Raw genomic sequence first — 22,114 nt, forward strand, 5'->3', positions numbered from 1 at the left:
GTCACCTCTTCTACAACCCACGTCTGGTCATATGGGACCTAGTCTTTAGAGTGCATGTTACATGTGCACAGATACATCAGTCCCAGCTAAATAGCTTCAGCTCTAGACCAAGTTCAGAACACTCAGCTAGAGGAATTTCACATACTGGAGGCTCTAACTGGAACTGCAGTCCTAGACATAATGCAACTAAACCGCAGCTACAACATGGATGGAACAGTAATCAGTGTCAATGATGGTTGATTGCAACAGTTGATGTCTGTCACACTGGAGGAGGAAGCAATTCCTCTAGTCTTCATCACCTCTTCGCCTTCCATTTTCAAGGCTGCTCAAGTCTCTCACCCTTTCCTTACCTGTAAAAGACTTCTCATAATAACACTTGCATCTACAGCTCTTCCTCCGCCTTGTGCTGCCCCCCTTCCCACCATTAGGCTTTTTAACAGCTTCTCCCTTTGTTGTCTTCACACACCCTCTCCTTCCACACTAACCTGGTACAATTTCCCAGACACTTTCCTATAACTTCTAAAAGCCACGTCTGTTCTCTGAGATCGGATTTGCTGTCAGTTACTGCACACAATGCCTGAAGTAATACTCAGGAGGACTGTCTTTAATTTATCAGTACCTCTTTTGGTAGGAAACAAAGGATTAGTACACACTTCTGTCTGCAAAAGAGACAACTGAAGTGGGACATAGTAGAGCTGACAGAGGTTATTCACTTTCAACACAAGAACAGGGGACACAATGGTAAAAGGAAGCAGGTTCAAAACAGACAGGAGGACAGGGCACTTCTTGTAACGCAGAGTTAAGCTATGGTTACTAGATGTTCACATGGACAAGAGATAGACAGAGCCAGTAAGAGACTACACTACCAGAATACACTACTACATTAAGTACAGAAAAGCTACTTTTTTGTGGAATGGGGACATCCCAAGGTGAATGTTTAAAAGCTGGAATAGTACTCAGAAAGTTAGTTACGTATTTGCCCTATTGTCCCAGAATTTCGCTCTTGCGGGCTGTTCCTATAGATTCTCTGTTTGGAGAAAGGTACCAGTCCACTCTAAACAAAACCCAAGAAGTATATGTGCATGTGTATGTAAACACACTAAGGGAGAAAAGCCCACACTGAAGAAAGAAACAAATTGGTTATTGGCGAGAAGGAACAGTGTAAAGGAAAAAACTAACAAGAAGTCCCACAACAAGAACACCACACCCACACCACAGGAATCAGGAGGAGATGCTGAACAGAGCACCTACAGCAGCACCACTGCTTTACAAAAGCATTGAGAGGTAGACACTGCCCAGCAGTGCTTGTCTGAGAGCACTTACCCAGGATGTGAGCAACAGCTTCGACAAGATCCACCTGACTGCCTCCTTCAGTTTTCACAGAGACTTCTCTGCTAGGACAAAACTGCACACGATTGGATGAGGTTGATTCAGGAAGATATCAAGCACCTCCAGGCAGGAGCTGATTTTCTGGGGAACGGTTCCCCCAACCACCACCTCTTTGTTTCCTAGCGTCTGCATCAGGACGCCCACATCACCAATGGCTCCCCATTGGATTGCCAGGCCTGGAGGAGAAATCAGAAGACAGAACACACTAGGCAACTAACTAAAACACGTGGCAGCAACAAAAGGGAGTTAAAAACACCTAAGTTAAGGCCTGCAATTCCTTTGTACTGTTAAATGGCCGGTGTTCGGTCACACCACGAATGACTCAGGTTAACAGCTAGGAGAGGAAACAGCCTTCAACATTCATTATCGTTCCAGACAAGTGCACAGGTTTCTGGTGAGCTAGTTCTCCTCTGGATGTTTGGTGGGACAGATTATTCTGCGCAACCAGTAAAGTCATCTTACCTGGGAGTCCATCATGATGTCGCTGCTCACAGATACGCTCCATGGTAGAATTGGCAAAGCCATAATTACTTTGCCCAGCATTTCCTTTTCCACAGCTTACAGAGGAGAACACAACAAAATGGTCGAGGTCTGGACACTTCTTACGAGTCACCCTTGGAGCAGAGGAGGATAGAGAAACCCCATCAGAAAAAAATGTGCTAACTACATGTTACTGTGGAAGGCTAGTGCAAGACTAAAATGACTAAGTTTGATCAGCTCTGTGACCACAAAGCAGTTTATATTTGTCCCCTACTACAGACACTTACCAATCCAAATGAAGGGTGCCTGAATACTTGGGCTTGTTGACCCTCCGAGAATAATTCCGGGGTCTGATTTTCAATCATACAATCTCTAAGGACCTATTGGTGGTGGAGGGGGAAGAAAAGAAAAGAAAAGAAAAAAAAAAGGTGCAGTTTCAGTATCTCCAGTTTCTCTGTTTAAATTTGCCACGTGGTTTTAGATATGAGAGGATATCCCTACACAATGCATTGTTCTAACTTTACAGTACAGACATATCCCAAATGTCCTGAAATGTGACAAGGACCACATGGCTTTTGCAAGTCTGCTTTTTTCAGTACTGCCACTGCAGCCTTCAACTGCTGAGTTCTGTATGGGATTTTTCTTGTCCCATGGGGATCCTGGGCAACATTCATCTTATCCTAGAACTGAGCTTGCTGGGCAAATACTGTTGCTTCCCAGGTCAAGGGGCCAGACCCGTAAGCCTTTAGTCACCACGTAAGGCCAAAGCAAAGTGTCCTTTGAAACAGAGAGAGGCAATCTAAAACTGTATGATGCCTGACTGCCCTCAGTAAAAAAGCCACTTGTATGGCTGCTGCCTCTTACAAGTCCTAGGCATTTTTGTCACTTACCACAGCCAAATTAAAGATGCCCTCCAACTGGGCCAAGCTGTAAAGCTTCTTCTATCAATAGCTGTGTTCCTTCTAGTGTTCCAATATCACTGGTAGACACCAACACTTGGATTCCCAGTGCCTTCCACTCTCTAACACGTTTAGCCTGGTAGCCTACAAAAAATAAAGGTGAACAGTGCCTGGGATGAAGCATTCAAACCATAAGGCTTTGGTTAACCTGCTCCCTATGCTTTTCTGACTAGATAGGGACTGAATAACTAAATAATTCCTGATTCAGCTACAAGAGGAAAATTGGACAAAACTTGAATAGTAGACAGAACTCACCCGAGTTTCAGAAATATTCTAAAATAGATCAAAGTGGAGAACAGAGTCAGGAGAACATGGGGGGGGGGGGGGGGGGGGGAGAAAAAAAAATTACAACAGTGAAGGGAAATTAACTTAAGAATTCGGGTACCGAAACAGGAAAGAATGGCTGGATTAGAGCAAGGCAACAGATTGCAATAGCACAACCAGAACTTGAGTTCTCATTTGATCTATGTGTTTGCACAAGTGGTGCAGTTGTGAACTTGCCCATAGAAAGAAGAAATCTGTAGAGACAGAGAAGTTTTGTTATGGCTGAATTTGCATGAGGAAACACTGAAGACCACCACTGATAAGAAATCTCAGTGTGGTGACTGTAATCAAACTAATGGCTTAAAACTGAGTAAAAATGCTACCAGATGTTATCAGATAGTAGGGCACATCTTAACAGATGAGCTATCTGAAGGCGCAAGAGCAAGCATCCACACATATAACTTAAGGGACAAAGTATCTTTAGCAAGGAGTTCATAGGACTTTCCTCGTGGCATGTGATCCACCATGCTACAGCCATTGGACAAGTCAGTGAGGTAGCTGAATAAAGACTTTGTGTGTGGGGGGGTAAAGACAGAAGTAAGGCTGCAGAAAAAAATCCTGGGTAAGGCAGAAAATGGGTTGATAGAATTAGGAGGCCTAAAACCCAGGAAAGACATAGTTGGAAAAGAGGTCAAGTTAAAAAGATACTTCCTCCTCTAGAATAAAGGGGACAACATCTTGTTTGAAGTGAGAGAATACATACATGAAAGGAAAGGTATCAAGACATTATTATTCGCAGATAGGACACTTAAAAATGGAGAGAAACTATGAACTGAGGTCTGTTGACAGGCAATCATGTTCCATGTTCCTTTACAGTTTTTGCTTACCAGTTCGTATGCCAGAACGAGATGTCAGTATAAGCTTCTGTGCTCCTCTCTCAACTAGCCACTGTGCCAACTCAAGCCCAAATCCTCCTAGGCCCCCTGTGATGATGTAAGACTTGGTAGGTGGACAGGAGGTCTGGGAGATGGCAGAGATTTTAACTGGCTCAGACCTTAAAGGATATTCCTTTTCCTCTTCTTGGACCTTCCCCCCCGCCCAAGAAAAAAGAAAAAAGGGGGAAAAAAAAAAAAAGAGTAAGTTAAGATTGGATACACAACGCGTTTCTTATCTTTCCATGCTATGCTCCTCCAGTCAATGGGAATGAACTTGTAGAATCACAGTGACAGACTTGACAGTTACATATGTTACGATGTCAGCAGTAAAAACAATAACCCTGTGCTGTCCTAGTTATACAATTGGATCAAAATATCCAATAAAGTCACCTACAGAGGATGACAGATGCATCAGAGAATCAAAGTTGTTATCTCATTACCTTGATCATAACTTTGCCAATATGTTTTCCTTGTGCCATGAACCTGAAGGCAGCTTCCACCTCTTCTTTGTTGAAGACTGTACTCCTCAGGGGCTTTACCACACCATCTTTTATGCCTTTCGTCAACAACCCTGATACTACTTCCCACTCTTCGTTTCCCGACTCAAAGACTGCATCTAGCAGGATCCCATGAAATGACACATTCTTGAGGAAGAGAGCCATTCCTAGAAAAAGCAACTTGGTTATCACTTGACGCTGCTGCTATTTCAAAACAGAGTCTATCTTCTGCTTCAGAAACATGTCTGTGTAGGTCAGTGGTGTTAAGACTGAGGAGTAAAGCAGTCATTAGTTGCTAGAATTCTACATTTTTCAAATTAATTCTTGCATATACTCTCTAAATGCTGTATTAATTAGGTTGTTCTCTTAGAAGCAGACCAGTTTAACAGAAACTCCACTCACAAAAATTATGTGTCAAGAGGACAAGCTATGACATGGTCAATCTGATATTAAAAAGGACATTTTCTGTCTAGTGATAGCCAAGTTAAGAGGAGCTAGAATCCCATGTACATCCTGTCCATCTCTACAGGTCCCATGTACATCCTGTCCATCTCTACAGGAAACTCTTCCTCATAGGAAATTTTCCATGATGCTAGGACCTTTTCAAATTGAATTAGAATAAGAAAGGAGGCTGTCAACACTTGCTACATACAATCGTTCTACAGCAGGAGAACATTCTTGTCATTTTGCACTAACACATCAGATCGTAACATTCAGATTTGTTTTCTCATCCAAGAGAAATCAGGTTAATCTTGGCCCCTGTGCCATCAAAAACTGGGAGGTGCTGTTGACTCTCTCGAGGGACAAGAGGCCTTGCAGATGGGTCTGGATAGCCTGGAACATTGGGCAATCATCAATGACATGAAATTTAGCAAGAACAAATGCCAGAATCTGCACCTGAGACCAAGTAATGCTGGATACAGGTATAACTGGGAGAGGAGTGGCTGGAGAGCAGCCCTGCAGAAAGGGACCTGGGGGTGCTGGTCAGCAGCAGGCTCAACAGGAGCCAGCAGTGTGCCCTGGCACCCAAGAGGGCAAACTGCATCCTGAGGTGCATCAAACACAGCATGACCAGCTGGCCAAGAGAGGGGATTGTCCCGCTGCATTTAGTGTTGGTGCGGCCTCGCCTTGAGTACTGTGTGCAGTGCTGGGCTGCTCAATTTAAAAAGGATGTGAAGGTATTTGAATGTGTCCAGAGGAGGGCAACAAAGGCGGTGACAGGGCTGGAAGGCATGTCCTATATGAGGCATGGCTGAGGACTCTGGGTTTGTCTCGTCTGGAGAGGAGGCAGTTGAGGAGTAACCTCATTGCTCTCTGCAGCTTCCTGAGGAGGGGATGTGGACAGGGAGGTGCTGATCTCTTCTCCCTAATATCCAGTGATCGGACACGTGGAAATGGCTCAAAGCTGCATCAGGGGAGGGTTCAGAGTAGGTATCAGGAAACATTTCTTTGCTGAAAGGGTGGTCAAATACCGGAATGGACTTCCTAGAGAGGTGGTCGATGCCCCATACCTGTCAGTGTCTAAGAGACATTTGGAAAATGCCCTTAAATAATATGCTTTAGTTTTTGGTCAACACTGAAGTGGTCAGGCAGTTGGACTAGATGATCGCTGCAGGTCCCTTCCAACTGGAACTATCATATTCTATTCAAAATGGCACAGATATTTAGTGAAACAACAAATAAAGGTTGTCTCAAGATCAGGTTCTCTGTAGTTATCTGAAAAATTCCACTTTCACTCTATAAATGATCAAGTTTACCCAGAACAGAGGGCAAAACTGCAGCTTGTATAGCTATGAACTTCATTTGCCAAGTTTCACAGTGCACTCATCTATTACAAATGGATATATTACATCCCAGAAAAGCTTAAGTCAAGTCCAACAGATGAAATCTACAAGCTAACAGACACAGTGGTAAACAGTGCCATGTGAAATGAATGCTGCTTCTTACTACTTTCCTATCCAAACACTTTGTGGGCAACATGTCCTATACTGATTTTAAAGAAAGATTTTGAGGAAGATAACTTAATTATTTTGCATGTTTTATGCAGGCTTCCAGAAAAATGCTGACTGCCATGCTTCTCCAAGAAGGCATTTCTTGAAAAGACTACAAAAATTGTTAGTGATGTAAGTGAAACAAGTACTCCAGCTAAAAGCTTTTCTAAATTTGAAGATAATCTGTGTTAAGATAGTATATAGGTTGTGCTGTCATGCTTGCATAAATCTAATGAGGTGTATTTCCTGATGCCCCATCTTACCAAGCTGACTGTTGTTAGACAGATCGAATTTGCCTATTTCCAAAAAGCGGCCATGTTGAGCAAGACAACGCAAACTGGCTTGGAGCTTCTCTTCTGCCAAGGAATTTAACACAAGGTTGACACCTGCAATGAAAGGAGAAGCAACTATTTAATAAACTCAACTCTGCTGAGAGTTTTCTAGTGACTCATTTTGTCTTTAGAAAGTGCAACTGCATAATGTGGCATAGTTGACAAAAGAAGGAAAAATACTCCTTGAACTTACCTTTTCCGTTGGTAACTCGCAGTATATGTTGCTCAAAGGTAGTATTTCGGGAGCTGGCAAAGCTATTAGCATCCAGCTGTGGGAATCTTGCTTGGAGATACTCGCGTTTCTCAGTGGAGCCTGGAAGTAGAAGACAAGTTGAATGATGCCAGTACTCTTATGTTACATTTTTTATGATGAAACAGCCCATTTTCATCTGCACATCTTTTCTCAAGGACTGTACGTCTGAGCAGCCATCAAGCACTTGCTTCAAAGCTCTCAGACTCTCAAGGTGTCAAGCCTTAGGACAAAGGCTGTCTGGTTGTTACTGCTCATTTATAAGATAGAGCAAGGACCAGAAACAGACCAAGCCTTACAATGAACAGACATTCTTTGATGACATTACTGAATTTAAAATGAAGAAGCCTTGATCATCTTCTGTTGTTTTGATTATATAGTGTACAGAGGTAGATAAATTTGTCTGTGCTGTGTTTCAAATGCACAGTCAGCAGCTGTATGTATCACACATCCTGTTCTCAGTCTAGAAACTACATGAACATTTACAGGAGATCGTATTGAGGGGAAAAAAAAAATCATATACGTAAATATGTACTTCTACATATTTAAAATGTGTGTGTGTGCGCACACACGCATTTCCTCTCTGTATTTATTATGTATATATAAATATTGTATATTTATTTTTTTCCCCCATAACATTAGACCCTCAGCACTCACCTACAGTAGCAAAGACACGGCAGCCCATACTCAGGGCAATGGCAATGGCTGCTTGGCCCACACCTCCTGAGCCAGAGTGAATAAGGATACTCTCACCCTTCTTAATACCACCTCGAACCACTAAAGCATAATAAGCAGTGGCATAAACCACAGGCACTGAAGCTGCTTCTTCCAGAGTCCTAAGGAGTGAAGTGAAAGAGAGAAGAGATCTTTAGTGCTGGAAAAGACTATTAGATTCTCCTGATGAAATCTGGTTTTCTGCAAGGGAAAGGTTAAACTGCTGAGAGAGACCAAAACGTATAAATGGTTCTCAATCATACAGCAGACCACCACAGCTGCTGAACACAGCCAAAAGTTTCATCCTTCTGCAAAAATATTTTAGTAATGAACATGACCAACACCAAAATCCCAGTGTATACTGAAACACATGGAGCTAAGAGCCCAAGAGAAAAGAACCTTGTGCAAGCCACTGTACAAAAACCAGCGCTCAAGTCCTGCAGTGAATCTAAGCCAAATCCTACAGCTGCTCAGGAGACTGTAGCTCTGTTATCATTTCCCAGAAGGGGATCTACCCACTGTGCAGTTCTCTGGTCTGATCAGGGCTGTCAGCCTCAGGCAGGGAAGGCAAATCTTAACCACATGCACAAACCAGAAAACAGAAGTTGACCTACCAGTTTTTAGGCACCTCCCACAGAAACCTGTTGTCACAGTCTACCACTGTAGCCAGCCCCTTTGCTGGCAACAATCCCATCACCCTTCTTCCAGCCAGGTCCCGTCCTGAGAATTCCATGCCCAGCATGCACTGCTGCAAAGCCCAGTTACCTGAAAGAATGTAAGCATCTTTTACAAAGGACATTTCTCTTCTAAAATCCCTTGGTCAAGAATTTACTACAGCAGTAGTCCCTGAAAGTTGGAACCCCAGAGATAGAAAAAGTGCTGGGATTTGTCTGCTATGTACACAGTTCCTAAGTCACCACAGTTAATTTCTTGCTCTTAAGAACAAGAGTAGCAGAAAAGGACTCGGTCCGATTAAATCTTACTCTTTATCCTTGAAGATATTGGTTTAGTTTCCAGGTTTCACCTGAGAAATTTCATGGAAGTTTTCAGAGGCAGTTTTGTTCCTCTTTGAAAAAGAATGACACGTAAACTAGAAAGGACGAGCACAACAAAAATAGCTTTACTGTGAAACCTTAATTTTTGCAAACACCCATTTTAGGCAGAGACTAATCTCAGTCATGAAGGGAAACCCAGCCCTAGTCAAGTCACCCATAAGAATCTCTGAATGCACTTTTTACATGTTCCATCCTCTCCTCCTTTCAACAGAATTACATTAATTCTTAACTTCCTATGAGGCAAGATATTATCACCTCCATTTTGTAGACAGCAGATTACTTCACCTTGCATTTTTCTCCCCTAAAAGCAAAGCATGTCCAGTAGCACGGCAGCATGAAACTTCAACATTCTCACCTCATTATGTACCTTGCCTATCTCTGGAACCTCCATCAAGTTGTTTCACCTCACACTCGATACCTATGCAACAGGGCTAGTAATGTTTCCTTACAGCAAGGTTTTTTAGTTCTGCCATATGAAAAATGGGACTGCAACTGTAAGTAGAACTTAAGAATTTTTGGTGTACAGTCCTACGGCAGGGCTGTACTTCCTTTTACAAAGTATGCTTTCCTGCTAAACAAAAACTGATACACACTTTAGCCAGTGCATAACTAACATTCAGGAGATTATGTGAATAAATTCTAGAACAGTAATACATAAATACATTTTCTTCTAGTGCAATTTTAACTCACCAGGGATAGCATCTGGAGAAAGTTTTCCTGTGGCCAGCATAATGTCCCGGAAGTTGAGAGCGGCGTAATAGACTTTGCAGAGTTGAACATTGGGATTAGTTGTGTGGAAGTGTTGAAGTGGGGAGACAATCCAATGAAGAGACGAGAGGTCTCCACGAGTCAACACATTTACATAGGCATATTCTGTCAGCTCCTGAGGTCGTGCTGCAGAAGAAGGAACAGTAAGAACTTTACACACGTTAACACAGCCACACACTTTCCAGGGTGCGCAAAATTCCCTGTGTAATTGCTACCTCCTCCATCTGCTCTCCAGAAAGCCCTTTCTTATCCTGCAGTTCTACCCATACCCCAAATAGCTCATCCCTTCCCCTGGCACCAGAGCATGTTACTGGTTTTGGGGCCAGTCTTGTTTAAACTTTATATAAACGATCTGGATGAGGGGATTGAGTGCACCCTCAGTAAGTTTGCAGATGACACCAAACTGGGTGGGAGTGTCGATCTGCTGGAGGGTAGGATGGCCCTGCAGAGGGACCTGGACAGGCTGGACCCATGGGCCGAGGCTGACTGTATGAGGATCAACAAGGCCAAGTGCCACATCCTGCACTTTGGTCACAACAACCCCATGCAATGCTGCAGGCTTGGGGAAGAGTGGCTGGAAAGCTGCCTGGCCGAGAAGGACCTGGGGGTGTTGGTAGACAGCCAGCTGAACATGAGCCGGCAGTGTGCCCAGGTGGCCAAGAAGGCCAACAGCATCCTGGCTTGTGTCAGGAATAGTGTGGCCAGCAGGAGCAGGGAGGCGACTGTCCCCCTGTACTCGGCGCTGGTGAGGCCGCACCTGGAATCCTGTGTCCAGTTTTGGGCCCCTCAGTGCAAGGAAAGACAGCGAGGTGCTGGAGCGTGTCCAAAGAAGGGCAACAAGGCTGGTGAAGGGTCTGGAGCACAGGCCTTATGAGGAGCGGCTGAGGGAACTGGGATTGTTTAGCCTGGAGAAGAGGAGGCTGAGGGGAGACCTTATCGCTCCTCTACAACTACCTGAAAGGAGGGTGTAGTGAGGTGCGTGTTGGTCTCTTCTCCCAAGTAGTTAGTGATAGGACAAGAGAAAATGGCCTCAAGCTGTGTCAGGGGAGGTTTAGGTTGGAAATTAGGAAAAACTTCTGCACGGAAAGAGTAGCCAAGCATCGGAACAGGCTGCCCAGAGAGGTGGTAGACTCAGCATCCCTGGAAGCGTTCAAAAAACGGGTAGACGTGGCACTTTAGAACATGGTTTAGTGGGCATTGGTGATGTTGGGTTGATGGTTGGACCGATGATCTTAAGAGATCCTTTCCAACCTTAATGATTCCTAGTTTTTACTTTCATTAAAAAATATCCAGCCACCAAGCCAGGAAACATGAAATTATTACTCTACCCTTAATTGGTTTAGTGGTAGACTTGGTAGTATTAGGTTAACGGTTGGACTGGATGACCTTAAAGGTCTTTTCCAACCTAAAGAATCCTATGATTCTATGTTCACTCTGAGCTGGAGAGAAAAATTCCAAATTACCCATTAAAAAGACAAAAAAAAAAAAAAAAATTGTAGGAGCAATAGCTACTCATTTTCTCTTCAAAGTCCATTCAGACTCAAGGCCCTGCAAGTGATCCTCAGACCTCAAAGGAGTTACCTTGCGGCAATGGGAGATGCCTGAAGGAGCCCCACTTTCCATCACGATACACATTCATCACCAGGTCCCTCTGAACAATATTCTGCATCTCCAGGGACGAAAGACTTGTGGGTGGGACAGCTGATGAAGGATTCAAGTTGGAAATGAACACACACCTAGAAGCCAAGAGTTGTCATTTTTGTTTGTTTTGTTTGTTTTATAGGCCTAAAAAGAAGCTAACCCAAAAATATCTCATCTCTAACTGTGACTCAAGGGCATGCTTACATACCTGATTCTGTGGCCTTCTGCTTCAAGGCGGAGGCAGTTCACCATTCCCAAAATTCCCGAGTTCCCACAACTGGTGGCAGTCAACCACACAGGCTGCTCCCGTGGGTCAGCCAAGATCTCCTACAGGACAAACCCCAAACTGTTTTACTGGGAACCACAGAAAGGAAACAGCCCTTGTATCATTAAGGCAGATATGAATAACTTCTATTTTAGGAAAAGTAACTGAACACCACCACCACCACCCCCACCCCCCCCTTCTTTTAACACTGCTAAATATCTCATTTAGAAAGTGTAATGGCTTGGGAATTCAGATATCCAAGACACAGGAATTCTCACCTTTAAGGATTCAACCCACTTATAATTGGTCTCATCTACTGGCAGAAATACAGGTGTTTTGGCAGGGGCTTGCCGGCGACACAGGAAAATAACAGAGCCAAAGAATGACTTCTTCATGGCAACCAGATTCAGCGAGGCTTTCCTGAATAAGCCCTCCCACTGTGCCTGTCAAATCAGGTAAAACAACAGTTAACAGGAAAGTCAAGAGTCAGTTAAAAATATAAGTCACATTTAAACTTCATGTTGAGTATCCTTGAAGACGGCTTCACCAGGAACACTGGGCACTGTCCACCTCTTTCTTGCTTCTGCTTGAAATCTTGGCATCTGTTTTGTATTGTCTCAGTACAAATACATATTTGATTAACATAACAGTATTTTATCTATGTCTAGACTATTTCTTCTTCCCTTGAAGATCCTCAGAAAGCAGTACTACCAGTATCTTGAAGCCCTGCTTAGGGAACTAGTCTTACCACACTAGCAGGTGTGCAAAAACCAGAGCCGTGACCATGCTGTCAAATCCTACAGGGTATTTTTAACATGTCTAGAATTTAATTCCAGCAGTAAGGCAGGCATACCTCCAGAGACAAACAGAACGTACAGATTCCAACACAGAAAATAACAGAAGTGGAAACACTAAGTTTAGATCTTACCAGTCTATGTCACATAAGCCCTGTCTGCAATAGAAAAAGTAAAGCAGGACAGAGGAAACATGAAAAACCAAGTCACCCAAATCCTTCAGCTGCAGGGACGTGGGGAGAAGCAACCAACCACTAGCAGGGAAGAAACACCTATAAACGTAAGTTACATTGAAATGGCATTCCAGAAGAACAAGAGAATTAAAATGCATGCATGGCATATCCAGGAACACTGAAGCTCTACTATCTGAATGAGATAAAAGATGACTGCAGGCTCTTAGAAAAGCATCCATTTGCTTTTCATATGCCAGGCGCAAAACAGCGGAAGGTTTTTACAGCATGATCCCTTATATCAAGGACTAGGGACAGTGTCCCTAACCAGAAAACTTTAAGAACTATATAAGGTCCTGCCCACTCTCGGCTGCGTAGTATCATCTTCAGTAGAGAAGGTGCATCCAACTTACATGTACGTTACCTTATCCAACAGATTTGCTAATACCAGGCTACTGACACTTACAACAGATCTAGGTTTTAAGTTATCAGCTTCAGTAGTATCTCACACTCATCTTTTTATCCCCCCCTTCGCTGGGTAAGATGCAAATCTGAAGAACTCACCCTTTCCTTCTCAAGTCTCCTTGAAAAATCTTTGCAGAAAGTGAAGGGCTAGAATCCAACTACCACACTCCGGAATTATTAACAAAAAAGTTCAACTATTAGAAGCGCCACTCTTTTCTTATTCCAAAACAAGAGCTGAGAGGCTACAGCCACTCAAATCAGGAAGAATGCGTATGTTCTGCAGAGGGGTAGTGTCCCATTACTGCTTAGTCTAACAGCTGCCAAAAGAAAGTGATGTCCCAGTTCCCACCCTTACCCCAGCCACTCACTCCCTCCCCTTGTGTCAGCAACGGCATTAGTTCATCGGCATGTCATCCTCATTTGCAGATATGAAGCAGACACCTTGCCCCCCATCCCCTACTTCCGAGGGCTTATTTTGCTGTATCTCATTATGGGATCAGATAAAGTGGGGAGGAAGGGAAGGAAGGAAGGAAGAAGAAAAAAAAGAAAAGTGTAAGAGAAAAGCCTTCCTTTTTGGGAGCGCTTCCATGTTAGAACAACTAGTTTGTAAAGTCTCTCTCCCAGCAGTGATATCAAAAGGAAGAGAGATATTCTGATACTGAAGCATTTTAGGATCCTACAGTGATAAAGCTGTACCCCACCCAACAATGCAGCACATTATTTTAGCTATAAAGGAATTGTCCTGGCCCATGCTTTCATACAGATTATATAGATATACAAACAACAATGAGTAATGTTCAATGCCTTAAGGCTTTCCTGACTGAACCCACAGTTTACTCTCCCAACCTAATATGTGGAAATTCACAGCTCTTCTGAAGTGTTTATTACCTATTCCTGCAGAGGGCCTCAACGGAGAGCGATTAAGTGATGTCTACTCAACATTCATCACAAGAGTGTCTGCAAGCAGCAGACTCCAGAGTATCCACTGAGAAAGTATTTGTCCTTCCAGGAGGCTTACCTCGCTCAGGAAGCTGTACTTCTGCTGTAGGTCTGGACTTGTAAGGAAACTGACAATTCCTCCAAGAGTTTCTTCTTTAAGAAGGGTGTGTATCAAAACAAACCCTCCTTCTTTCACTGCAGCTGCCAAATTAGGGAGAATTTCAGTGGTGTTCCCTAGAACACTTCTTGAACAGTTGTATACCACCAGGTCAGCATTGGTCAGATTTTCAGAGGGAAGGGTGGATGGATCCCACTGGCTAAGGACAGCTCCAGCATCCTGTAGCTCTGTTTCATTAGCTGAAAGAGTCTCCAGGATGCGGTCAGTGGCAATGTACTCCACCTGCAGCAGAGGCGAAGTACTCAGAATACTTTTGACACGAGAGAACAGACATCCACTTCCTGCAAGAGCCTATGGAAAAAGAAGGGGAAGAAAAAGGGGAAGCCAAGTTGAAACATGAATGATATCCAGAACTGCAACAATAGAAGCATGCGATCAGGTTACTGGAAGGCCTGGAAACACTAGCTATGGTCCCACCCCAGACTTCCAGCTAACCTCTACTATCTTTATCCTGTGACTGGTCATGTTCTCCAATGCCACATGCAGGCAAGTATTCAACTCTGAAGAATCTAGTAATCCATTGAGAAGAGGGTCATCCTGGAGGTGCATTTTCTCTTGAGTCACAATCTGTTGCAGCTCAGAATGGAGGTTTCCATTCAGTTCCTGACGGCAGATTTCAGCAAGGATGTGCTGAAGGCCCTTCTGTATGGGTGAGGACTGTGCAGGAACCACTTCAGTTTCTAGTCCAGGGATGACTAATTTGACCCCATGCACCATCAGCTTAGGATTTAAGTTCTGGAGCAGATCTATGGAATAGAAAGGGAAATGAAAGGAAGAGTCAGATTTTTCCAAAGGTTTTTCTTTTCCTCTTTGCCCCCATTTGGGGGTGTTGGTCGACAGCCAGCTGAACATGAGCCAGCAGTGTGCCCAGGTGGCCAAGAAGGCCAACAGCATCCTGGCTTGTGTCAGGAATAGTGTGGCCAGCAGGAGCAGGGAGGCGACTGTCCCCCTGTACTCGGCGCTGGTGAGGCCGCACCTGGAATCCTGTGTCCAGTTTTGGGCCCCTCAGTGCAAGGAAAGACAGCGAGGTGCTGGAGCGTGTCCAAAGAAGGGCAACAAGGCTGGTGAAGGGTCTGGAGCACAGGCCTTATGAGGAGCGGCTGAGGGAACTGGGATTGTTTAGCCTGGAGAAGAGGAGGCTGAGGGGAGACCTTATCGCTCCTCTACAACTACCTGAAAGGAGGGTGTAGTGAGGTGCGTGTTGGTCTCTTCTCCCAAGTAGTTAGTGATAGGACAAGAGAAAATGGCCTCAAGCTGTGTCAGGGGAGGTTTAGGTTGGAAATTAGGAAAAACTTCTGCACGGAAAGAGTAGCCAAGCATCGGAACAGGCTGCCCAGAGAGGTGGTAGACTCAGCATCCCTGGAAGCGTTCAAAAAACGGGTAGACGTGGCACTTTAGAACATGGTTTAGTGGGCATTGGTGATGTTGGGTTGATGGTTGGACCGATGATCTTAAGAGATCCTTTCCAACCTTAATGATTCCTAGTTTTTACTTTCATTAAAAAATATCCAGCCACCAAGCCAGGAAACATGAAATTATTACTCTACCCTTAATTGGTTTAGTGGTAGACTTGGTAGTATTAGGTTAACGGTTGGACTGGATGATCTTAAAGGTTTTTTCCAACCTAAACGATTCTATGATTCGCTATACCAGCTGATCAGCACCACAAATTACAGCATCTTGTATCAGTAGCCTAGCCACAAAGGCATAGTGCATGCTCCTGTACATTCACAATTATGTATTGTGCAGCAGTTGCAGCCCCCGAACAAGTAGGCTTTGTGGCAAGACAGTCTATAACACCAAAATTACCTGTGGCAAGACTCTGACTGAAAGAGGGCAACTAATAGAAAACCTCTGACTGATTTAGGGAGTTGTGGAGGGAAATTGTAGATTTCTGCAGATACCAAAATACTTTTTTGCTTTATAACCAGATGGAAAATAGCTCATCCTGACTGAGATCAGAAACAGCATTACAAAAAATGAAATAAAAATCCCACTGTAGCATATGTAAAAAACTTTGTGGACAGCATTTGGACGCTGCAGGGAAAAGAGAGAAATCTTTAACACCTCTTGCCAAATAGAAGGATGAGTGTGAAGACACTTTACCGATATAGAATGACAAAACTGCTGTTTCAGGTTATAGCAAAATTCATCACTAGAGTAAAAACTTAAAAAAAATAGTTGGGTTTTTTTTTTCCCCTTGATGAAAAGGCCCTTAAAGCGATGAGCTGAGTGGATGTCTCCCCACCCAGAGAACACTGTAGTAGGCCACCAGTTTCACAATGGACTGAACTGCTCCTGTTCTGTTATTGCAGCAAACCAACTTTTTTTTGGCATGCCTCACTAAACCACCTTCCCTCCCTGGATATGCTCTTGTGCCCACAACCAAATGGGAAGAGACATGTCAGCTTACCCATCTTGGCAGTTCACAGGGAGTAACAAGAAAGCTGAAGACTTGAGGAAGCAGGATCTCCTGTCAGTGTTTGAAGCAACTAGGCTGGATTCCTCCTTAAAGGAGACGACTTGTGCCTCTCTGCTTGCAGAGAGGAGGTTGTGCCATCTGACACCGCATTGACAGGTGGATGCCCCTCCCCACGTCTTTACTCCTACTCACATTCTAGAGATACCTCGGGCAGAAGTAGCTTTTAGCTTCTAGTAAGCGTACAGACATTTCTGTCAGGCTGGAAGATTCCCCTAGCGTGACAAGAAACCAATTGCACTCTACCTTTGCAGTGCTCCAGATAGACATGAAGATGGACGCTGGAAGACAAACAATTACTCTCAGTATAGGGCACAAAGCAGAATTTTTCCAGGGTAGGGGGGATCCGTTCCTGTTGTCGTCGTGGTGCCACAGAAGCATGAAGACCACTGATCTGGACACCTCCCGCTTTAAGGCTATCAAGACAGCGGTCCACAACAATATCAAAAGCTGAAAGAGAAAGGGGGGGGGGGGGGGGGGGAAGTAAGTTTGCATCAAACACTGCAAGTATTTTATTCAAGGTCATCAGATGACCAGTGCTACGTCAGACTGTTACAGAAGCTACAGAACAGCTTGGAGACTAAGAGGGCCCCCCAAAGTCCATTCTACTTCTCAGGAAGTCATATATTCATCCACAGAGCAATCAAAGCAACTAGCGAAAGCCCAAGCACGAGAGACATTACCTTCTACATTATCCTTGTATTGGCACACCTGCTTTTTATGCAGCACTGGGTCAATACACACTGAGCGAATCCTGGTGGGTAAGCGTAGAGTGCGCGCACTGTCAGTTAAGATCATCATGTGTAGCAGGGTGTCAAGGAAGGTCACCCAGTTCCCATTCCACAGAACTTTCCCTGTGATTGCTGCAGAAGAGGAGGAAGGGGAAGTCTCACCGATTTTGTCATTCAGCAGATGCCAGAAGTCACTGCTTATCAAATGCCCAGTCTGCTGTATGTACTCAGCTTCCCCTGTAAACTCCCAATAGTCAGTTCTATATTAGAGATAACAGCTTTCCGAACGCTCTGTCACAACACTTGGTTGCTCTCCGTTATCACACAAAGTACAATTAGTGCACAAAGCAGAGTCAGGTGGACCGTTAATACAAATGGAATTAAAAGATCAAATACTCATCATTACAATAACCTTGGCTCATCATTCTTCTACAGAAAGTAAATTCACCTTCACTGTCGCATTCCAGAATGCCCTGGAAAGTTGGTCCATAATTATATCCACGCAGATGCAGCTCCTTGTAAATGTCTTCTTTCAAGAGGCCGGTCTTTGAGCTCACGTCTACTTGAGTCTGAAAGTCAGCTAGCTGGTTATGGAAGTTCTTCAGAGCAGTGTTATCTAGGAGGGAAATCCTCCCTGATGGGCACAGTGGCAAGAATAAGAATCATCAGTGTCTATAAGTAATGGATTTTAGTAGGACAATGCATACACTTACACTTCCTTCACTTACCACTCACAGCCAGATTCCCATTCCCTGACACCTCAAAGCAGTGGGAAGCAGGCATGAATCTTACTTCCAGCTGTACTGATCCTGCAAGAAACATTGAAGAAGACAGGACTGTGAGGTCATTCATTGCTACCATGCTCGAGCAGAGCTTTCTCCTTCACAGTCTCCAGACGCACTATGCACAACATGGAATAAAGATGAGCATAACATGTGCTACTTGACTGCATGAATTCACTTTGTTCAGTCATGTTGCACTCCTTATAGTCTTTCTCCTGTGTTCCTCCTCACTTTCCCCTTGCATTTCTTTCCTCCCACTCCCTTCATCTTCATTATGCAGTTTTGCAGTTGTACCAGCACTCCTCACTCACCCTTTTTGGGAACGATAGTTGCCTGATGAATTGTGACTTCTTCAAATGTAACAGCCATTTCCTCCATGACCATGCCAACACACCGTGCCAGAGTTTGCCAAGCCAGTACTAGGTACCCAGTTGCTGGGTACAGGACTCTGCCATCAACGCAGTGATCAACCAAGTAATGATCAGGAGATTCACTACTCGCATCTGTCAAAGAATAAAGAGCAGAATAAAAATAATACAAACACTCTAATAAAGAGGTCTTTTCCCCTCAATGTCTATAAGAGGTTCTAGTGGTTTCCCCAACTATCCTGCCTGGCAACACATAGCTCTTGAAACTACTGAGAGTTTGAATCAAGACAGTTTCCTGCTCTATTCACATTCTTTCATCCCATTTCAAAAGCAGATCCAGTCTTTTTCAACCCAAATCAAACCAAACATTAAGCTTGAGAAGATGGCTTCAAGGATGCTGCTTTGAATATCCTTTTCCTAGTTTTACAAAAGAAATACAGAGGTAAAGCAGGAAAGAGACAAACAAACAACCCCCCCCCCAACAGACAAACACACCAATATTGTAGACCGAAGCAGATGCAGCGCCTCCGGAACCTGATAGAAAGTCTTCAGATTTTGGAACAGTCCAATCCTGGCTGTGGTCCCATTTGATGTATGGAGAAATAAGGGGTGTTCCCGCTGGGACAGGGTATTCCACAGGTGGGAACAAGTTATTTCCAAGAACATTTATCCTAGGAAGACAAAAAGGATCAAGACGCTGTGTGTGTGGAGGGGTGGGAGGGGGAGAAAAAGCTGGGGGAAAACCCTCATTGACCATAATACTTAGAGGTCAGACAGTAATTGGTCTTGGGCTCCACATCTGAGATTTCTCCAGGAGTACCATGAACACTTAGTGCAGCCAATTTTGCAATTCTAACAGTCTACAAGATGCAAAGTGTATTTCCAAGAGCTAGTTCCAGGTTCCTAGGCCTTCTCTTTAAAAGGCACCTTCCGAGCCCAAGCAGTCTCTAACCCAAGGCACCATTTCATAAGTGAACATGTTAAATATGTAAAGCACAGATGTAAACCCCATTTTTTTTTCCAGGTCTGTTGAAGGAGCATTTCAATCCTTGTGAAGATATGCATGCTAGAGAAGAGACTTGAATTCTCTCCTAACCGACACCCCGCTCACCCTCCTCCCTGAGTCTCCTTACCCAGTTAAATGAATCTTTCCAGTCTGTGTTAGGAAGAACTCCAAATTATTTTTGTGCTCTTTCTTCATCAAAGGTATAGTGGTGCAAGTTGGTTTCAAAGTTCTCTTCAAGATAGCCTGGTCAAGCAGAGTCCATAAATCACTGGTGGAAGGCATTACTTACTACTTTGTTCTGAATTTTTGTCTACAGATGTCAAATCACATCTGTTTCTGTGCTAGGTGCTAGAACGTACACCATTTTAAAAGGTAAGAGAAAGAGCAGCACAATACCCTTCCAGCAACCCAAGAAGTCGCACATCTGGTAAAGCGGAACCTATGTAGTATTCATGAAATTCTGCCAAAACACAAATCTCCCTTTCCCAAGCAGATTGTCAAGTGGAATCAAAAGCTGCATTTCAAGAACTGCAAGATCACCCTCTCAAGCCTCCCACTCATGCGTGCACACACACACACACACTCTACACACAGCCTAGGCCCTTACTCCCAGGAGCAGCCCTTTTTAGTCTGAAGCATCCTAGAGCATTTTCCAAGTGACAGCTATTAAATGAAACAGTGCCTTGAACATCTGACCCAGCTTGTATTTCCTCTGCAATCTGATCTCACAGTCTTTAAATGGGGGAAGGAAGTGGGGGGGGGGAAAGAGGAAACCAGAACACTCTCAAACCCAGCTGATGAAGTCTTTAGGCACTTGCATTAGAGACCAGAATTGTACAATGATTTTAACATGAAGTGTAAAATCTTTTTATAGATTTAAAATTTAATTTAATTTAAAATTTAAAAGCTCTGCTCTGATTCTCCCTTCAAGTCACTTTCAAAGCATAAATAAGACTAACATGACATAATAAATATACACCAGATTGGAACTCAGAAGCACTGTGTAACTATTAAACTTGATTCACAAGTAACTATGATTCTTCCTAAGACTTTTCTCCTCTTGCATGCCACAGACCAAATAAAAAAGACCAGTCCTTGAGACTTAGGGGACAGGCACAAGACCACAGCACTGATCTTGTGGAGTAAACGCATCCTAATATACCTCATGTTCTGCATTCTCTACTAAGGAGCTAATTCCACAAAGATCAATTCTCACAGGGTGGGGAGAAAGGAATAATGATCTGATCATCAGGGGAAAGGAGTTTATGAAGAGAGAAAGCTCCTGTGGTCTCAGACTACTTGGTCTAGGAGAAGAGGGGAAAACACGACTACCAGCCATCGCCTTTTAAAGACAAGAACCTCAAGCCAAATTCAGTGTACGGATGGTGATAACAAATTTTCCATAGGGAAGGCTTGTTAGTCTTGAATTTCTGGCCCGCCCCCCCCCCCCCCCCCAATTTTCGCACACACTCTCCAGTAGATCCAAACAGTGAAATGCTTTTCTTACTTATTGCACAGTTCAGAGAGCTGACTATCAGCTATCCGAAATGCATGGCAATGAATAAAGGCAACAATGTGAATGTCTGGATGGGAAAGCGGTAGTGTGTTGGGATTTTTTTTTTTTTTTTTTAAAAAAGTATTAACATACACCCCCCACCCCCCAAAAAGGAAACCAAACAAAAGAAAAATAATCATACCACCAGCACCCCCCCAAAAAAAAAGAGGGGGGAAAAAAAAAATTCAAGAAAATGTTAAAACCAGGAGAGACTCAAAAGTACTGGAGAGAGAAAGTGTTCTCAGAATAGGGGATGGGAGGACAAAAACCTCCCAGTATTCCCTAGTCCTCAGACCCTCAATCTCCTTCCTGAAGCAGCATATCAATATGGTACCATACTGACACAATCAAATACAATACCTGTAAAAGAGCATGTGGAGCAATCTCTACTACAACAGCATTCTCCGGAACATGCTTCAGGCCTTCGTGGAACAGCACTGGATTCACTAAGTTGTTCACATGATACTCTGCAGAGCTATACCTAGCCAGATCACTCTGCCACTCAGATTCAGGGATAGATGTACTGATCCATCGTGCTGAACGAGGTTTAGGGTGTGGAATGAGCTACAGACAGACAGACAAGGAAGAGGGACGGGGGAAGAGTTACAATATCATAGATAACAAAAAAAGAGGCAAAGGCAAGCAGCCCCTCCTTTTTGCCGTTTTTCTCAGCTTGATTGCTCAGGACATCCTTCCACTTGAGACTGTAAGACTTCAAACCTTAGGTCTCACAGAGGTCTACGTGCTCTTCAAGAGATTTTCTTCTCCTCCTCAAGAAAGGAGTCCCCTTAAGCTCAACATCACCTATACTCAAATCCAGGTGCCTGAGCATAAGCCACGCGAGCCATACTTTGGCAATATTACCTTTTTCATGACACTGAGCAGCACTGGTGCAATGGATGCCATGTAATAGGAATGAAACGCGACTCCACCACAGCGCACCTCCTTTGCGAACACACCGTCCTTTTTCAGTTTGGCTATAAACTCATTCACAGAGTCCTAAGAAGAGGAATATAAGTGAACTAAAAATAAAATCTCACAATATATCTGGGATCTGTATTAGTCACTGTACTCCCCCCATGCCCTTCATCACTTGCCGCTTAAGGG

The 22,114-nt window shown here is 43.9% G+C and overlaps 1 protein-coding gene across 1 annotated transcript in view; it reads right to left on the reverse strand.

Annotated features, from left to right (window-relative positions):
* The window catches only part of FASN (fatty acid synthase), a 35,514-nt gene that overhangs the window by 1,302 nt on the left and 12,098 nt on the right, over positions 1 to 22,114 (reverse strand). Inside the window, 28 exon segments of the mRNA XM_075720172.1 lie at positions 1,324 to 1,386; positions 1,389 to 1,565; positions 1,852 to 2,003; positions 2,157 to 2,197; positions 2,199 to 2,249; positions 2,760 to 2,780; positions 2,782 to 2,912; positions 3,980 to 4,178; positions 4,468 to 4,691; positions 6,779 to 6,901; positions 7,041 to 7,160; positions 7,755 to 7,933; positions 8,426 to 8,576; positions 9,557 to 9,760; positions 11,216 to 11,370; positions 11,484 to 11,602; positions 11,819 to 11,983; positions 13,988 to 14,377; positions 14,522 to 14,832; positions 16,812 to 17,015; positions 17,249 to 17,428; positions 17,745 to 17,926; positions 18,021 to 18,105; positions 18,390 to 18,581; positions 18,942 to 19,117; positions 19,580 to 19,695; positions 21,368 to 21,571; positions 21,872 to 22,006. Coding sequence (XP_075576287.1) covers positions 1,324 to 1,386; positions 1,389 to 1,565; positions 1,852 to 2,003; positions 2,157 to 2,197; positions 2,199 to 2,249; positions 2,760 to 2,780; positions 2,782 to 2,912; positions 3,980 to 4,178; positions 4,468 to 4,691; positions 6,779 to 6,901; positions 7,041 to 7,160; positions 7,755 to 7,933; positions 8,426 to 8,576; positions 9,557 to 9,760; positions 11,216 to 11,370; positions 11,484 to 11,602; positions 11,819 to 11,983; positions 13,988 to 14,377; positions 14,522 to 14,832; positions 16,812 to 17,015; positions 17,249 to 17,428; positions 17,745 to 17,926; positions 18,021 to 18,105; positions 18,390 to 18,581; positions 18,942 to 19,117; positions 19,580 to 19,695; positions 21,368 to 21,571; positions 21,872 to 22,006 — 4,450 coding nt within the window.

The sequence above is a fragment of the Pelecanus crispus genome, chromosome 12 (genome assembly GCF_030463565.1).
Source record: "Pelecanus crispus isolate bPelCri1 chromosome 12, bPelCri1.pri, whole genome shotgun sequence".
Lineage (NCBI taxonomy): Eukaryota > Metazoa > Chordata > Aves > Pelecaniformes > Pelecanidae > Pelecanus > Pelecanus crispus.